The following is a 13,803-nucleotide window of genomic DNA, read 5'->3' as shown; positions in this document are numbered from 1 at the left end:
GAAAAATGAACACTTGTCACAGATAGTGAAGCCACACATTTAAAGGAGACACACCGAGACTCAAAAACGGAAGAGTCGTGCATTTGATGTTCAGGAAAAAAGTGGCAAGAAATCTAACCACCTGGCTCTATGAAGCTAAGAGTTTGGGCAAGATAAATAGAAATATCCTTTGTATGCCATCATGAAATTGAACTGTTTTCATTTTTAGGCTCCTGTGTTTTCAACGGAACTCTTACTAGGTCCTCTGGGAGTGATAGTCAAATATGGAAACCAAATTGGGTATCAGTGGACAAGAGCTCTGCCCTCCCCCACCCCCCACTCTAATTCATTCTGAGTCCTGTCTGGCCAGACTTGCTGCCAGGAAACCGGCCCCTAGATTCAACTTTGCGCTAAACCAGAGGTTGCAAACTGTGAACCCTTTTCTGCACAGAGATGTATTTGTTTGGTCTGCATTAAGCTCCGAATCCACTGACATCACTTATAAGTAGACAGGTTTTATAAGATTCAGACGCTTTAGCCACACTTGTACTTTAGCCGACTCTCAGATGTCCCTTTTCAGATGGGACATTTCCTTGCCAGCTGGCCACTGGACTGCTTTCGCTCATTTGCATCAGCTCCCTGGCCCTTTTAGGCTTTTGAATGTTTAACCCTTGCTTTAGACTAACCTGTGCCTCTGGTCCTGAGACCTGGCCCCCCTGCCCCTCCAAAAAATAGGTGGTCAACTCGTGTCTAAAGGCCCACTTGGTTTCCCATATCAGGTTGCCACTTTTATTAGCAGTTGGAAACAGAGGATTAAATACCACTTCGTCTAAAGCAGATGGTGGGCTTTTTTGTCTTCTTTATACAGGGGGCTTTGTGCAAAGTTTCACTACAGATGCATACTTTCAAGTTATTGCTGTTCTTACTGAATGGCGGCTCTGTCAGGACACAGACCCTCCTTGCCTGAATTTACTGCCAATTGTAGTAACTTCACTGGAAGTGAAAGTTTACAGAGAAAAGAGAGTCAGGAAAAAGTTATTTCTTCTCATTTCCAACAGCAGTAGAATTTTCCCTTGCTTCCATAATAAATGGAAACAAAGAACATGGAACAGAACTGACATCGTTTGCATCTGACTGATGTTTCTGAAAAAAGCTGGTTTAGTTTCAGGTTGTCCTTGGGACGGAAGAATCGCTTTTGCATTCAAGCCTGGTACACTTGGGATTGTAGAGAGCGAGCGTGAGTTGACTAGCCATGTGCCTGGTTTTCGAGAATTCAGCTGGATCACTGTGAAGTTGCATGTCGAACAAGGCAGCTATGATAGGAAATGTACTCATGTCTCTCTGGCACCTCTTATTAATGTCCAGAGGTCACTGTGATTTAGGGTGTCACAGAGTCCGTCCAAGAAGTTGACTCACCCAAGAGACCACCACATTCTCTGATTATACCTACACAGTGGTCCTTTAATTCAGAGTCCTGAAGACCAGTATTTAAACAAGGGAAATCCAGAAAGGGTATGTTTGTAGAGTATACCTCTATCCTCAGCTTTTGGTCTCTGGGGAAAAAAGAGCCACAGAATAAGGGATACAAAGATCACCCAAGTCATGGACAGTAGGAGTTTGCATGACATATTAAACCAAATTTGGAATCCCTTCTCCTCCTACATTCCCTCCAAAATCACAGATCACAGATACAGTGGAATTTGAATTCGCACAGCTTTATCTCCCTTGTCAGATTTAGGTAATGCCACTCAGACTACTTATTTTTCTTGCTTAAGACTTGTAGAGGAAGCTTGGGTCTGCTTGGAAGAGACATATTCCTATTAATAGGGTGGCTGGATTATTTGGCTCTTAGCAGATTTCAGAAAATGAGAGTAAGTTGTCCATATTTGTGTGCAACTTTTCAACAAGTCCAAACAGTTAACAACACAAAAGTTACTGCCTCCTATTTTGAAAGCCTTGTCAGAGAGGTTCTCTCATCGGCATATTTAATTTGTGCCATTTACGTTTTGTTGTCATTTTCCTGTTTTTGCCCCTCCTTCTTTTTTTTTTTTTTTGTTTTATTTTTTTAATGAAACATCCCTGAGTGGTTACAGTGCAATATCTGCGCCAAGCAGTGATTGTCATTTACGAAGCAGGAAATGAAACATACAGATCATGGATTCTTTCTTCCAGTGCCTATTTTACCATGAAGGTGTGGTGAATATTTGTGAGTCTTCGTAGGGAAGGGACAAAGATTGCATATGGTAAGGAAAGGCGTTCTTACCAAAGCTTCAAAACACCTTGAGATGTAGTCACAGGAGATGTTCAAAAGGCAGCTTTTAAAGGCATTTGTCGTTACCATGAAAATGTGACTCGGTGTGGTCTTTTAAGAGACAGATTTGGTGACTGTGGCGAAAGATGGAAATCTCTTTTCTCAGCCGAAGTGGGCTGAGCGTGTACTGGTTTCCACCGTTCTGTTCCGGTTCAGTCGCTAGCTGCTTCCTGTCCCCTGGCTTCAAAAGGTTCATGTCGTCCCAGTGAAATGCTTACACTAGTAGAAACGACAAACATTCAAATCCGGGACCTCCTGAGGCAAATGTGGGGAGCAATCCTTTTCCTACATCACCCATGGGACAAGGGAGGAAAAAATTCTCAGCCACTTCATCAACAGAGCCAATTTAAACCCTCTAAGGTAAATTGGAGGAAACAAATGATCCCCTTTGCAACTGAGCAAGAATTACAGGCAGACGATGGAAAACACTAGGCCAACAGAACAATGAAAACAAAGTTTGACATAAGTTCAAAGCTCAAAGGGAAACACCAAGTAGACACGTTGAGCTTTGCCTATCACAAGCCAATCATAAAACATACACTGCATTTGGAAACGGCTTGGTTTAATTGAGCGCCTTCCATTACCCTGTTTTCCTAGCAATCAGTAAAGTAATCTTTCCATTAGAAGGAAATATGACTCTTGGAATTAATTCTTTATACAAAGAGCTAGCAGGAGTGACATTTACACCAAAAAGAACTGAGTCTCTACAGCCACATAACAAGCAGTCTGCAGCTGTCTTCTTAGACACCGAAGGTAATTTGGTTCAATGTAGTTAAATTAATTGAATATAACAGTAGTTGAGAAAGAGAGTCATTATTTTAAAGCCTTTTTGTTTTTCCCCATTGGTTTAGAATTCATCAATCATGAGGTGGAAAAAGGCTCTGTTTTCTAGAGAAAAGACTAGCACTACTGTCTGATCATCAGCGAGGGGTTCCGTGGCCTCGCGGAGAATGCTCTCAAGACCATGTAACTTCAGGAGAGCATCAGAGATTAAAGGGAAATCAAGGTTTCCACTGATGGAAACTTTCCCGAGCAGGTGTGTGTGTGTGTGTGTGTGTGTGTGTGTGTGTGTGTGTGTTTGACGAGGAGAAAAGGGCGGGTCCTCGGGAGCTGGCTGCTGGGCTATGCTCACAGGACAGTGTGAATGTCATTGTCTTTTACACGAAGCTCTGCTCCCACTTCCTTTTTTAAAAACTCTTAATTTTGAATCAGCTAAGATCGAAGGCATAGGGCATCTGGAGCCCAGGCAGAACAAGCTGCTCGGGGTTTATGCTTTTCTGGTACTCGGTTTGCTTGAGGAGCAGGTAGAGAGGTGAGACTTCTACTAGGAAGTCTTAATTCTCCAAACCTCTTGTACTTTGTGTTTTTGACAAGTTGCTAAAATAAAAGAATCCCAGGCTAGACAGATGATCTAGTTGCAATCTGCATAGGAAATAGTTTTGGCTTTGGGGTGTATCCGTTCTATGGAATAACTCTGGTGTGGTTTTGTTATCTGTCGCGTTCTTGCTCTGTGTTTTTAGCAGAGCACTTTGGAGTTGAGAGAAATCAGAGACCCCTTGCTAGAAGGACGTATCAAAGCCTGCCTCCCTCTTTATTGCTGTTTTTTCTAACACACGTAGCAAAGAGAATGAATATAAAGAACTATGTCTTTACTTTGTATAAGCTCTTTCTACCTCTTCGTTGCCAAAAAAAACCCCTAAAAACACAAAAAATCAAACCAAAACAAAACAGGATAGAGAAAAAATGTCTACATGAAATGGCATCGGGGCCCTGGGTTCTGGTTTCCTCTGTGATTCTAATTTTATTAGGAAAAAAACTGCTGGTGGTCAGACCTACAGACTGCATTTCTCTGCTGACAACACGGTGAGCACCAAAATCTGTTTCTTTCCCCACCTGAAATCCAAAGAGAAAAAAAGTGTTTTATGTGTCCTGGTGAAAAATAGGAAATGGTGACTGTTTGGTCAAAAGAGTCCTGGACTCCACAATATTATCTGTGGCCGAATTCTTAAAACAGGAAAATGGCTCCAAATATTTCACCTTCCCCCCCCTCCGATATTTACCATCCTGACAAGGCTTTGATGTCATTGATAGAAACAGAGTTCTTATACAGAGGCTGTGCATTATATTTATTCCTTTGTAGACGTATTTCTGAATTGGTACCATCCTGCCATTGACGATAGTAGAAGACTCTGGCTGGGAAAACAAAATCCTGATTGTCTAACATAAAGGTAACATATAACACAGAAGGTAAATACTATAAGAGAGCCTGACTGAACCTCCTTTGCTAGTAGGTATGGGATTTTAGGTCACAGTGCATGTGCATGTATAAGTAATAGTCATATATAATATTCTAAGATATTATATGCTTATTACATACATGCACAGTGCTTTCCAAGATAGCTACAAATTTACACATGCATCAGCTATCTAAAAACATAGAAATAGGTAAGCCTATTAAGTGGAATTTTCTTAAATTATATTTGAACAATTAACAGGAAAAGTAACCATGTAAAGTACCGCTCTGTTCTCATACCTATCTACAATAAAATTCTATAAACAGTTGTCTCCCAAAACATACCCGAATAAAATAAAATTAAAAAAAAAAAAAGATAACACCCAGTGTCCTATATTTGTATATTTATGGTCATTTCAAAAACAAACAAATAAAAGAGCCCCACTCAGGTGCATATTTACATTCTTCAAACTGTAGCGGTGAAGAAAAATAATTCTATTAAGTGCAGGACATTCCTAATGTTGCAGTAGTGACATTTTTCTTAAGTCTTCATGAACACATTGCTTTTGTCTTAACGGTGACGCATTCCATGACTAGGAGATAGTTCTCTCGATGCCTTCATTTGCAGACGGTGGCACAGTCAGGATTAAAGAGCTCCTTGTACAATGGAGGAAAGAGTGTATTCACTATGTCTGGATGTGATTGTTTAAATACCTGCAGCTTCTCCCCGTGCAAGTTGCAGACTGCCGTGATGGTTGGTATCTTGGCTATTAACTGCGGAGTCCGGAGATGGGGGATGGGGTGGGGGGAGGTGGGCAGGGAGGAGACAAAAGGGGGAAGCTCATTAGTGTTCTGCCTTCTGAACCAGGGTCCTTCCTGGTCTTCGATGAAGGAAAATCGTTTTGGGAAAAGATATTCAGAAAGAAGGAAGGCTCACTTGCAGCTTCTCTTCTCAAAACAAAACAAAATGCACCCCCCAACCCCCTTGGGAAAATAGAGAAAGCAAGCCAGCAGGGCCAAGCTTCCTGAGTCACTGCTCTTAAATAAAGTGTGTATGGGAGGTAGTCGAGTTTAATCGATACGAGTGGGTGCTTTGCCGCCAGGCTGACTGAGTCAGAATCCTGGTTCCAAAATAGCTAAATGGCTGTGTGGCTGTGAAATACTCGGTCTCAGCTCTCTTATTTGTAAAATGGGCCTACTCATATTGTGTGCCCTGAGGGAATTCATATAAAAGTGGTAAGTATACTATAGGTGTGAAACACAATTGGTAGCTAATATTATCTATTATTTCCCCACAGAGTTTTAGCATATGACCATGAGATTCTCAGTTTTGGAAGGTGATGATAAGAAAGGTAGGGCCTAAACTATACGAGATGGGATCCAGAATTATCAGGACTGCTTGGCTCACTAGCCTGCCTGAATCTTTCTAGCTCTTTCCCACTGAAATGCATAAAATGAATCCTATATTTAATCAAGAGAGAATTTTGGAGGCCCCTGGCACTTGCTTTTTTACGAAACTCATGGGGAGAATATCCACTTACAATTGATGGGTTTTGATGTATATGTATTACGCAGGGTGTGATTTTTTTTTAGTTCAAATACCCAGAAGACATTTTAAAATGTCCACAGTTTGAAAAATGCTATAAAGATCGCAGAAGATGAGCAGTTCTAGCTTTTCACATATTTAGAATTTAGGAACACGTAGAATTCATCATTTCATGTCAAAATTAGCTTAAAACCAAATATCACTGTGATCAAATTACTGTTGGAATCAGATACTGTGTTTTCGTATAGAGAACATTCGCAGAAAAGATAAGCCTGATAGTTTATATAGCTGACCAAAGGTACATTTGAAAGTGACGATAAAAATAAAATGAAATAAACCCCATCTAATCATCAATAGGCTCACTGTGCCCCCTTCCCTATTCTGTGATAAGAATCCATTTCAGCCTTTGAAGTAAAAGAGGAAACAGATAATTAGTTACTTTGTGGCTCTTCAAAATCAGAAATTTCCACATTCCTTAACTTTCCTTTTAACAACTCATGACTATATAACCACACTATGAGCAATTCAAAAATAGCATAAGGAATAGAGCTGTTGACATACTCTGTAAAGGGACCTAGAACACGTAAAGAAGTTTGGGGTGTAGACTTTCCATTTCCATGGCTATTTAATGATAGGGGTAGAAATAAGAAGTGTGAAATCTTGGTTTATAGAATGGACGTTAAATTTTCGACTGAGAATCAAGACTTTCTTTCTAACATTATGAGTTACCTAATCTTGTAGCAGACACTCTGCTAGACACCAAAATGCTCGAGGCAGTATGGTTCTTTGCTTCCAGCCAGCGTGTGGAGACAGATGTGAATAATGTTACCACGCAGTCAAAAGCAGACTGAAAACCTGCGGCAGGTGCCATGCAGGAATGATGTGGAAGTGGTAGATAACTGGATGTTCTGACTTCTTCTGTCAGGCCAGGGAAGGCTTCCCTGAGAAAGTGCCACTTAAGCTGAGCTCTGAAGGAAGAGCAAGAGTCAAATAGACGTTGGAGTGCATGATATGCCGCAGGGCCAGGCCTAAAGATGCTGCGGCGCTTAGCACGCTGGGAGAATTGAGCAGTATGGATGAGCAGGTTTGAAGGAAAAGCTGGAGAGATGGACATGACTAGAATATGCAAGTCGATGTTAAAGCTCTTTGGAAGGGTTTTCAGCAGGCAAGAAAGATGATCAGAACACACTGTGAAAGAGTCACTTTGGGTCCAGGGTAGGAAATGGTGTCTTTTCCGTATTTTCATAGGTAAAGATTATACCAGTGTCCACTTAGCTAAAGTCCCTTGGGAAATTATTCAAGCTCTCTCAACCAGCTGGTTCACACAGACGGAGACACAACAATTGGGACCACTTCTTATACATTACAGTCTCCCTGAAATAGCTATTGAATGCAGAGAGGCTTTGAAAGCTTTCTATAATCATCTGCAGTTGAACTGATGATATGCAGAGCTCCTGAAACTTCCAGATGCGATTCTATATTGATTGTCAACCTCGACTCTGCATAAGAATCACTGGGGTGCTTCCTAAAAATGCAGATTCCTGGGATCTACTCCTAGGGATTCTATTTCTGTAAGTCTAGGTGGAGCTGAGACTCCATGTTTGAAACAAACATCCTCTCGGATGCTGATGGACTGGGTCCATGGAACGGACATTAAAAAACATTATTATAGGTATTTCTGGGGGACTCAGTCGGTTAAGCATCTGGCTCTTGGTTTTGGCTCGGGTCATGATCTCACAGTTTCATGAGTTCGAGCCCCATGTGGGGCTCTGTGCTGGCAGCATGGAGCCTGCTTGGGATTCTTTCTCTCACTCTTCCTCTCTGCCCCTCCCCCACTTTCCCTGTCTCTGTCTCTCTCAAAATAAATAAACTTAAAAAGAACTATTACAAAGGTTGAAATCTTATAAATTTACAACTAGTTTTCAAAATTGAAAAATAAATTCTGTATCAAATTTGAAACAGTCCTGGGAGCCAGGTGGAAAGTTAGCTCCTTTTCAGGAGACAGAGGCAGAATCATTCCCAGAGAGGGGAGGTTCCGTTTGCCTAGCTCTGTTAGTTTGTTGGGCGACTAGTAATGGGATTCCCTGAGTTCCCTATGACACACAAATACAACATAGAGATTAGCCTAGTGATTAAAAAACAAAAACAAAAACAAAAACAAAAGCTATCGGTTTGAAAACCTGACTGTTGGATTTGAATCTTGGACCTGCTATTTACAGCTGTGTGATCTTGGACAAGTCAGTTATCTTCTCAGCTATTTGAGCCATCAGATGGTCTCTACCTCAGAGGATTGTTGTGAGGGTTACCTGGGTCAACACAAACTGTCTATAGCAGTGCCTGGCACATGGTGGCCATATACGTATTAGGTGTGATGTTTCCATTCCCACATAATGCTTCCTTCCAAGAGAGGAATAGTCGAGGTTATGCTTGATCAGGGGCAAGAATCCAACTTAACTCTTAATCAAGCACCGAAAATTGAGTCATGTATTACTGTATGGGGAAATCAGCCATTTACTTTTGTTGAAATGAAAAGACAGCATCATACTGATGATCATTTTATTGTAGCAATTAAAATAACTTGCTCATTTAACAAACTATGACGTATAACGTAGGATCCTATATAATTCTCAAAACATTTTTTTTTCCTTCAGTGAAGGGGAGGTATGAGAAATTAAATGCATAAGAGGATGACCCTTCTATAGTTGCTCATTTGCATTGGAAATATTTAGCCATGTGTTTGGCCTGGAAAAGTGAATATGGACTCTTCGCTTCCTTCCTGCTCCAAATGGGGTGTAAGAAATGTCTGGTCTGGGTTCTAGTTCTTCCCTCTTTTATGGGAACTGGATCTTGTCCCTGCTGCTCATCTGTATAATGGGCCAGATGGTGAGAATAACTTTTTGTTAAGGGCAGTGGGGCTGCTTGAGCAAAGAGCTTCTCTAACCTGCATGCTCTTGGAAAAGGCTGTTTTAAAGGCATCTAATCAGCTGTGGAAATAGAATTGCTTACAGGGGCATCCATCACTCCAGAGGCACGAAGGGCCAGGAGGCCACGTGGATACAGCAGCAGCACTTGTCAGAGCCCAGAAGGGCCTGGTGCAGGAAGCAGCAGGCAGTCACTTACTGCTCATTAATATTATGTACCACAGCTGGGGAACCCCCATTTCAAAGGGAGCTTAGAGCAGCCTCAGCAGCAGTTAATGGCTCAACAACTTTTTAAACAGCCGGGGAGGTGATCCAGAAGCATTTGGAGATGGAGGGGGTAGTCAGTTTCAAATCATCATGAAATGTCTTCATGTTTAAATAATTCCCATAGCAGGGGTAAAAAGAGGGTCTAGAAAAAGGCATTTCCACACGCATCTCTGTCTTATGACCAAGCTTTTCCTATAGGAAAGAAGCTTTAGCTTATACCTACAGGGATCTACAAGAAGAAAAAGCAGCTGTTGGAGAAGAGAGAATAATCCTATGCTTCTTTCCAGGGAGTGGTTTTATCAGAAAATCCACAATTTTATAACCAGTACGTTGGATGTGGAAAAATGGAACATGCAGAGGCTAAAACTAGTGATTTTGTTCATATGGGCTTCCCGGCCTTCGAGATGCCCTCCAACCTGAAGCAGGAAGCCAACAGTGGTTTGACCAAAGGGGGAGAAACTTCAGAAGCCCTGATAAACACAGGGCATATCAAGCGAGGCTAAATATATCCATCTCACTTGCCCATTTGCTTTTCTTTAGTTTTTATTTTGCTATTTCTGTATTTTCTTTATGTTTAGCTAGACCTAGACACATGGATTAGATTGGCATAGCGAATTTGAGATATGTGTCAGGTCGTAAGCTCTCCTTGCCCATCCTCACCCCATCCTTGGCATCCATGTTGAACTGGCCTACTAAAGTGGCAGCGGACACTGATTCAGCTGCGGTTGGAACCTGGAATTGGACTGAGAGCCAGCAATGCACTTTCTAAATGTAGCAGACACTTCAAGTGAGAGAATAAGCCGAGAACTAGCTGTATTTCACCGTGAGGACCAAGGAAGCAGACTCAGCTGGTATTCAGGGAGAGAGAAGAATGAAGCTTTTTGATTCCTTGTTCCAGTGCCTCCCGGAATGGTGGCTGAGTTCTTATCCTTAGGTTCCACGAGATATATCTATTATTTTTTCCTTATTGCTTATGCTAGTGTGAGTTGGTTCCTATTACTTGCTCTCAAAGACTTCTAATGAATATGTTAACTTCCAACTTGATGGGTGAGGAGTTGCATTAAGACCTCTCTTTTTATTCACAGACCATTCGTCTAATGGAGAACCCCTGGAATTTCTGGGTGTTAGACATGTAGTGTATGCCAGCAAACTCTGAGACTCTGAAATGGACCAAAATAATCTGATCCTTCACAGGAATTCTGCAAGGAAACTGCTCAAGACCAACACCATGTGTTATCACCATTTTCTCCCTGGCATCTGGCACAGAGAACATACTCATAATAAACATACGTTGAAGTGGAAAACTACCCCAGAAGAAAGCTATGGATTCGGAATTTAAAATCTTGAATGACATGCTGAATTGTTTTCTATAGTTTTGCCTATTCTTGGGTTATTTTCAAGCATAAATACCATTGTGAGGAAGCCGGAGAAGCTTAAATAGGGCTTCTGGGGTGCCTGGTTTCACCCCAGCAGTGGTTACGTGGCTGTTTGCTTTGTGAACATTCATTGGGCTATCTACTTATCATTTAAGAGCTTTTCAGCATGTGTTATACTTTAAAAAACATGGAAAACATTTTTAATATTTATTTCTGAGCAAGAGAGAAAGAAAAGAGCAGGGGAGGGGCAGAGATAGAGGGAGAGAGCAAGCATGTACTGTCAGTGCAGAGCCCAACATGGAGTTCAGTCCCACAAACCATGAGATCATGACCTGAGCTGAAATCAAGAGTTGAACGCTTAACGGACTGAGCCACCCAGGCACCCAAGAAAGCATAGGAATTCTGAAGTATGAAACAAATTCCTAGCCAAATAGAAAGAGGAATGAAGAGGCTCATCATTTGGGTAGGGGCTCCTTAAGTGCTTGCTGGACAGGCTGCTCTTAAAGATTAAATTGACCCCAAATCCCTAAAGCCACCTATTAAGAATTCTAGTATAATAGCTAGTGTCTTGAAAGAAGAAAGCAGGCTGTAGATATAAACATTCCATTATCAGCCAGCATCTAGCCTATTTTGACCTCATTGAGAAAGCACCAAAGATCAATGTAAGTGACCCGTGCAGTTTTCATTCATCTCCCAGTCAGGATTTGCTTCATAGACTCTATCTGTGAATCAAGGTGGTTGTTTTGATTCTAAATATAAATCAAAAGCACACCATTAACGTGAGAGTGACCAGGAATGATTTCTTTCAGGTAAAATTTCAATTTATTAACATGTGAAACAGGGCTGTCTAAGCCTTCCATCCTGTAAGATTTTATTTAATACCTTGGTTCTGTTATAGCAGAAAGAGAAGCTTCCCTCTCTATGTTGACAACACAGTTTTGCTGCTGTTAACGCTAGAAAGAGACTTAAGATGTTAGTGTATCTGTTGGCTTCTACCTCTCGCAGCTCAACCCATCACAGTTCTCTCTGGGAAGGCTAGAGCCTTCCAGATCTGAGAAAATGAACCTCAAAGAAACAGATTTTACATGGTGCAACCATTCTTCTTGTTCAGGACAATCTCTTTCCACAGTTGACCTGAGCGCTCTACTGTGTTTTCATTAACATGGTGCAAACTTAGATTACTACATTATAGCTTGAAGGGATGTGGTGGGACATCTTCACTGGCAGCAAAGGCTTAGAAAGAGTGACTGGAAGAGAGAAAGCCACAGAGGACAGGTAAGAACTTCTTGGCTATCCAAGAATAGGAGGAAAGAGACGAGCGAGAGACATTCTGAGCTTTAGCATAATAACTAGACTCTTCCATATTCTAGAAGAATTAGGAGTTCCATTAGCACAGAGCTGTATCTTTAAAAAAAAAAAACCCAGAAGGGTAGTGTGGCCCATCTATAGTGCATGACAAAGGACAAGGAATTGAACGCTGTTTGGAGAAGTGAATTGAAGGCACGGTACTCGCTGAAGTTGTGGTAAAATAAAATGGCACTCCCTCTCATCTCTGCCTATGGTGAGATGAGCGAGCTTGGGGGTCGACTTACCCCGGGGAGCTCTCCATGCTTTACCATTGGACATGTGTTGTTATGGAGTTTCTTTTAAACTTCTTGGGCAAGAACATACCTTGAGGAGTGTTGCATGTCTTTCCAGTAGTGCTACGAAAAGTAAATATACTACCTAATAATATTTGACAACTCTGATTATCCAGGAGACTCAACAGTAGGGGCTGGGCTGGAGAAGACTTTATCAAACAAGACTCCAGCTATGGCCCTGACCCAGAGGCTGCACTTAGCTTAGGGCTGGGATGTGAGCAGGTCATCCAGATCCAAGCGTTGCCTTTGGCCATGCGTGTGCTGCCACAATCTGGCTCGAACTAGTTTGGCTCCTTTTTCTCCTTCACCCTCTGTCCTCTGGTCTGAGCAAGAAGAATGGCAGATTTAATGACTTGTAATAACGGAAGCCCAGGGGCCAGAGAATGGAATTGTCACCAGTCTGCAGGTCAAATAGTCACTGCACCCTGGTGGACATGGTGGTCTTAGTTGAGTGGAAAGAGCACACCATAGGAACAGGAAATCCCCCACAGCAGTCCTTTCCCAGGAAGTAAACATCTCAGACTGAGTCACCACAGCACCCAAAGCACAAGGTGATGGAGCCCGGGTTGAAGGCCTGACAGGAATGCTGAGCTCTGGCCGTGGGCTTCATAAACATTGTGCACTTTGCAGCTCTGGGGCCAGAATATCATCCTAAGCTAAATCACTGTAGCTTTAAGACCTTGAAGCTTCAAGACTTGGTGAAATCAGGGGCGCCTGGGTGGCTCAGTTGGTTAAGCCTGCGACTTCAGCACGGGTCATGATCTCACAGTTCATGGGTTCGAGCCCCGCATCGGGCTCTGTGCTGACAGCTAGCTCAGAGCCTGGAGCCTGTTTCAGATTCTGGGTCTTCCTCTCTCTCTGACCCTCCACTGCTCATGCTGTCTCTCTCTCTCTCTCTCTCTCTCTCTCTCTCTCTCTCAGAAATAAATAAAACATTAAAAACATTTAAAAAATACTTGGTGAAATCAGTCTATTTCTTTATTAACTGTAACGGCTGAACTTCTAAAAAGTCCTTAAAATGAATATACTGCACTGAGTATTGGAGGATGAAAGAAGATGTCAGGAGCAAGCTTTGTTTTTTCTCTTTTGGAGTCAAAGAACATTCTATAGAAGGGACCTTAATGACCATCCAGTCCAACCTACTCATTTCCTAGACAGGGAAAGTGAAACTCAGAGAACAGATGGAGCTTAAAAATATACATGTTGTGGGTTTTTTAAAAAAATTTTTATTTTTATGAGCTTAGTGAAAGTGACCAGTGTCATCTTGTTTCCTGGCTTTTCAAATCCAAGATCCAGACAGATCTATTATTCATAGTTCAAACATACCTTATACTTTCTTACTTCTTGTCATTTCCCCCATCACTTAGAATGCCAAACTCCATCTCCTCAACCTCCAACTTCCATTTTTTAAAAATGTTTATTTATTTATTTTGAGAGACAGAGAGAGAGAGAGAGAGAGAGGAAGCATGAGCAGGGGAGGGGCAGAGACAGGGAGCTGTCAGCCCATAGCCCAATGTGGGGCTCCATCCC

The 13,803-nt window shown here is 41.9% G+C and overlaps 1 protein-coding gene across 3 annotated transcripts in view; it reads right to left on the bottom strand.

The window, feature by feature from the left end:
* Positions 1 to 13,803, bottom strand: part of RORB (RAR related orphan receptor B) — a 210,925-nt gene that overhangs the window by 15,042 nt on the left and 182,080 nt on the right. For 2 of the 3 annotated variants that reach the window (XM_039223144.1, XM_039223143.1), the window contains exon 10: positions 4,921 to 5,297. The exons of the other annotated variant lie outside the window; for it this stretch is intronic. In XM_039223144.1, coding sequence (XP_039079075.1) covers positions 5,142 to 5,297 — 156 coding nt within the window. In that variant the 3' untranslated portion in view covers positions 4,921 to 5,141. Of the gene's footprint in view, positions 1 to 4,920; positions 5,298 to 13,803 lie in introns of those variants that run through there. 3 annotated transcript variants of the gene reach the window in all.

This window comes from Hyaena hyaena, unplaced genomic scaffold (assembly GCF_003009895.1).
Source record: "Hyaena hyaena isolate Hyena2069 unplaced genomic scaffold, ASM300989v1 scaffold_1284, whole genome shotgun sequence".
Lineage (NCBI taxonomy): Eukaryota > Metazoa > Chordata > Mammalia > Carnivora > Hyaenidae > Hyaena > Hyaena hyaena.
The sequence above is the reverse complement of the archived record's forward strand: the minus strand, read 5'-3'. Positions and strand labels throughout refer to the sequence as shown.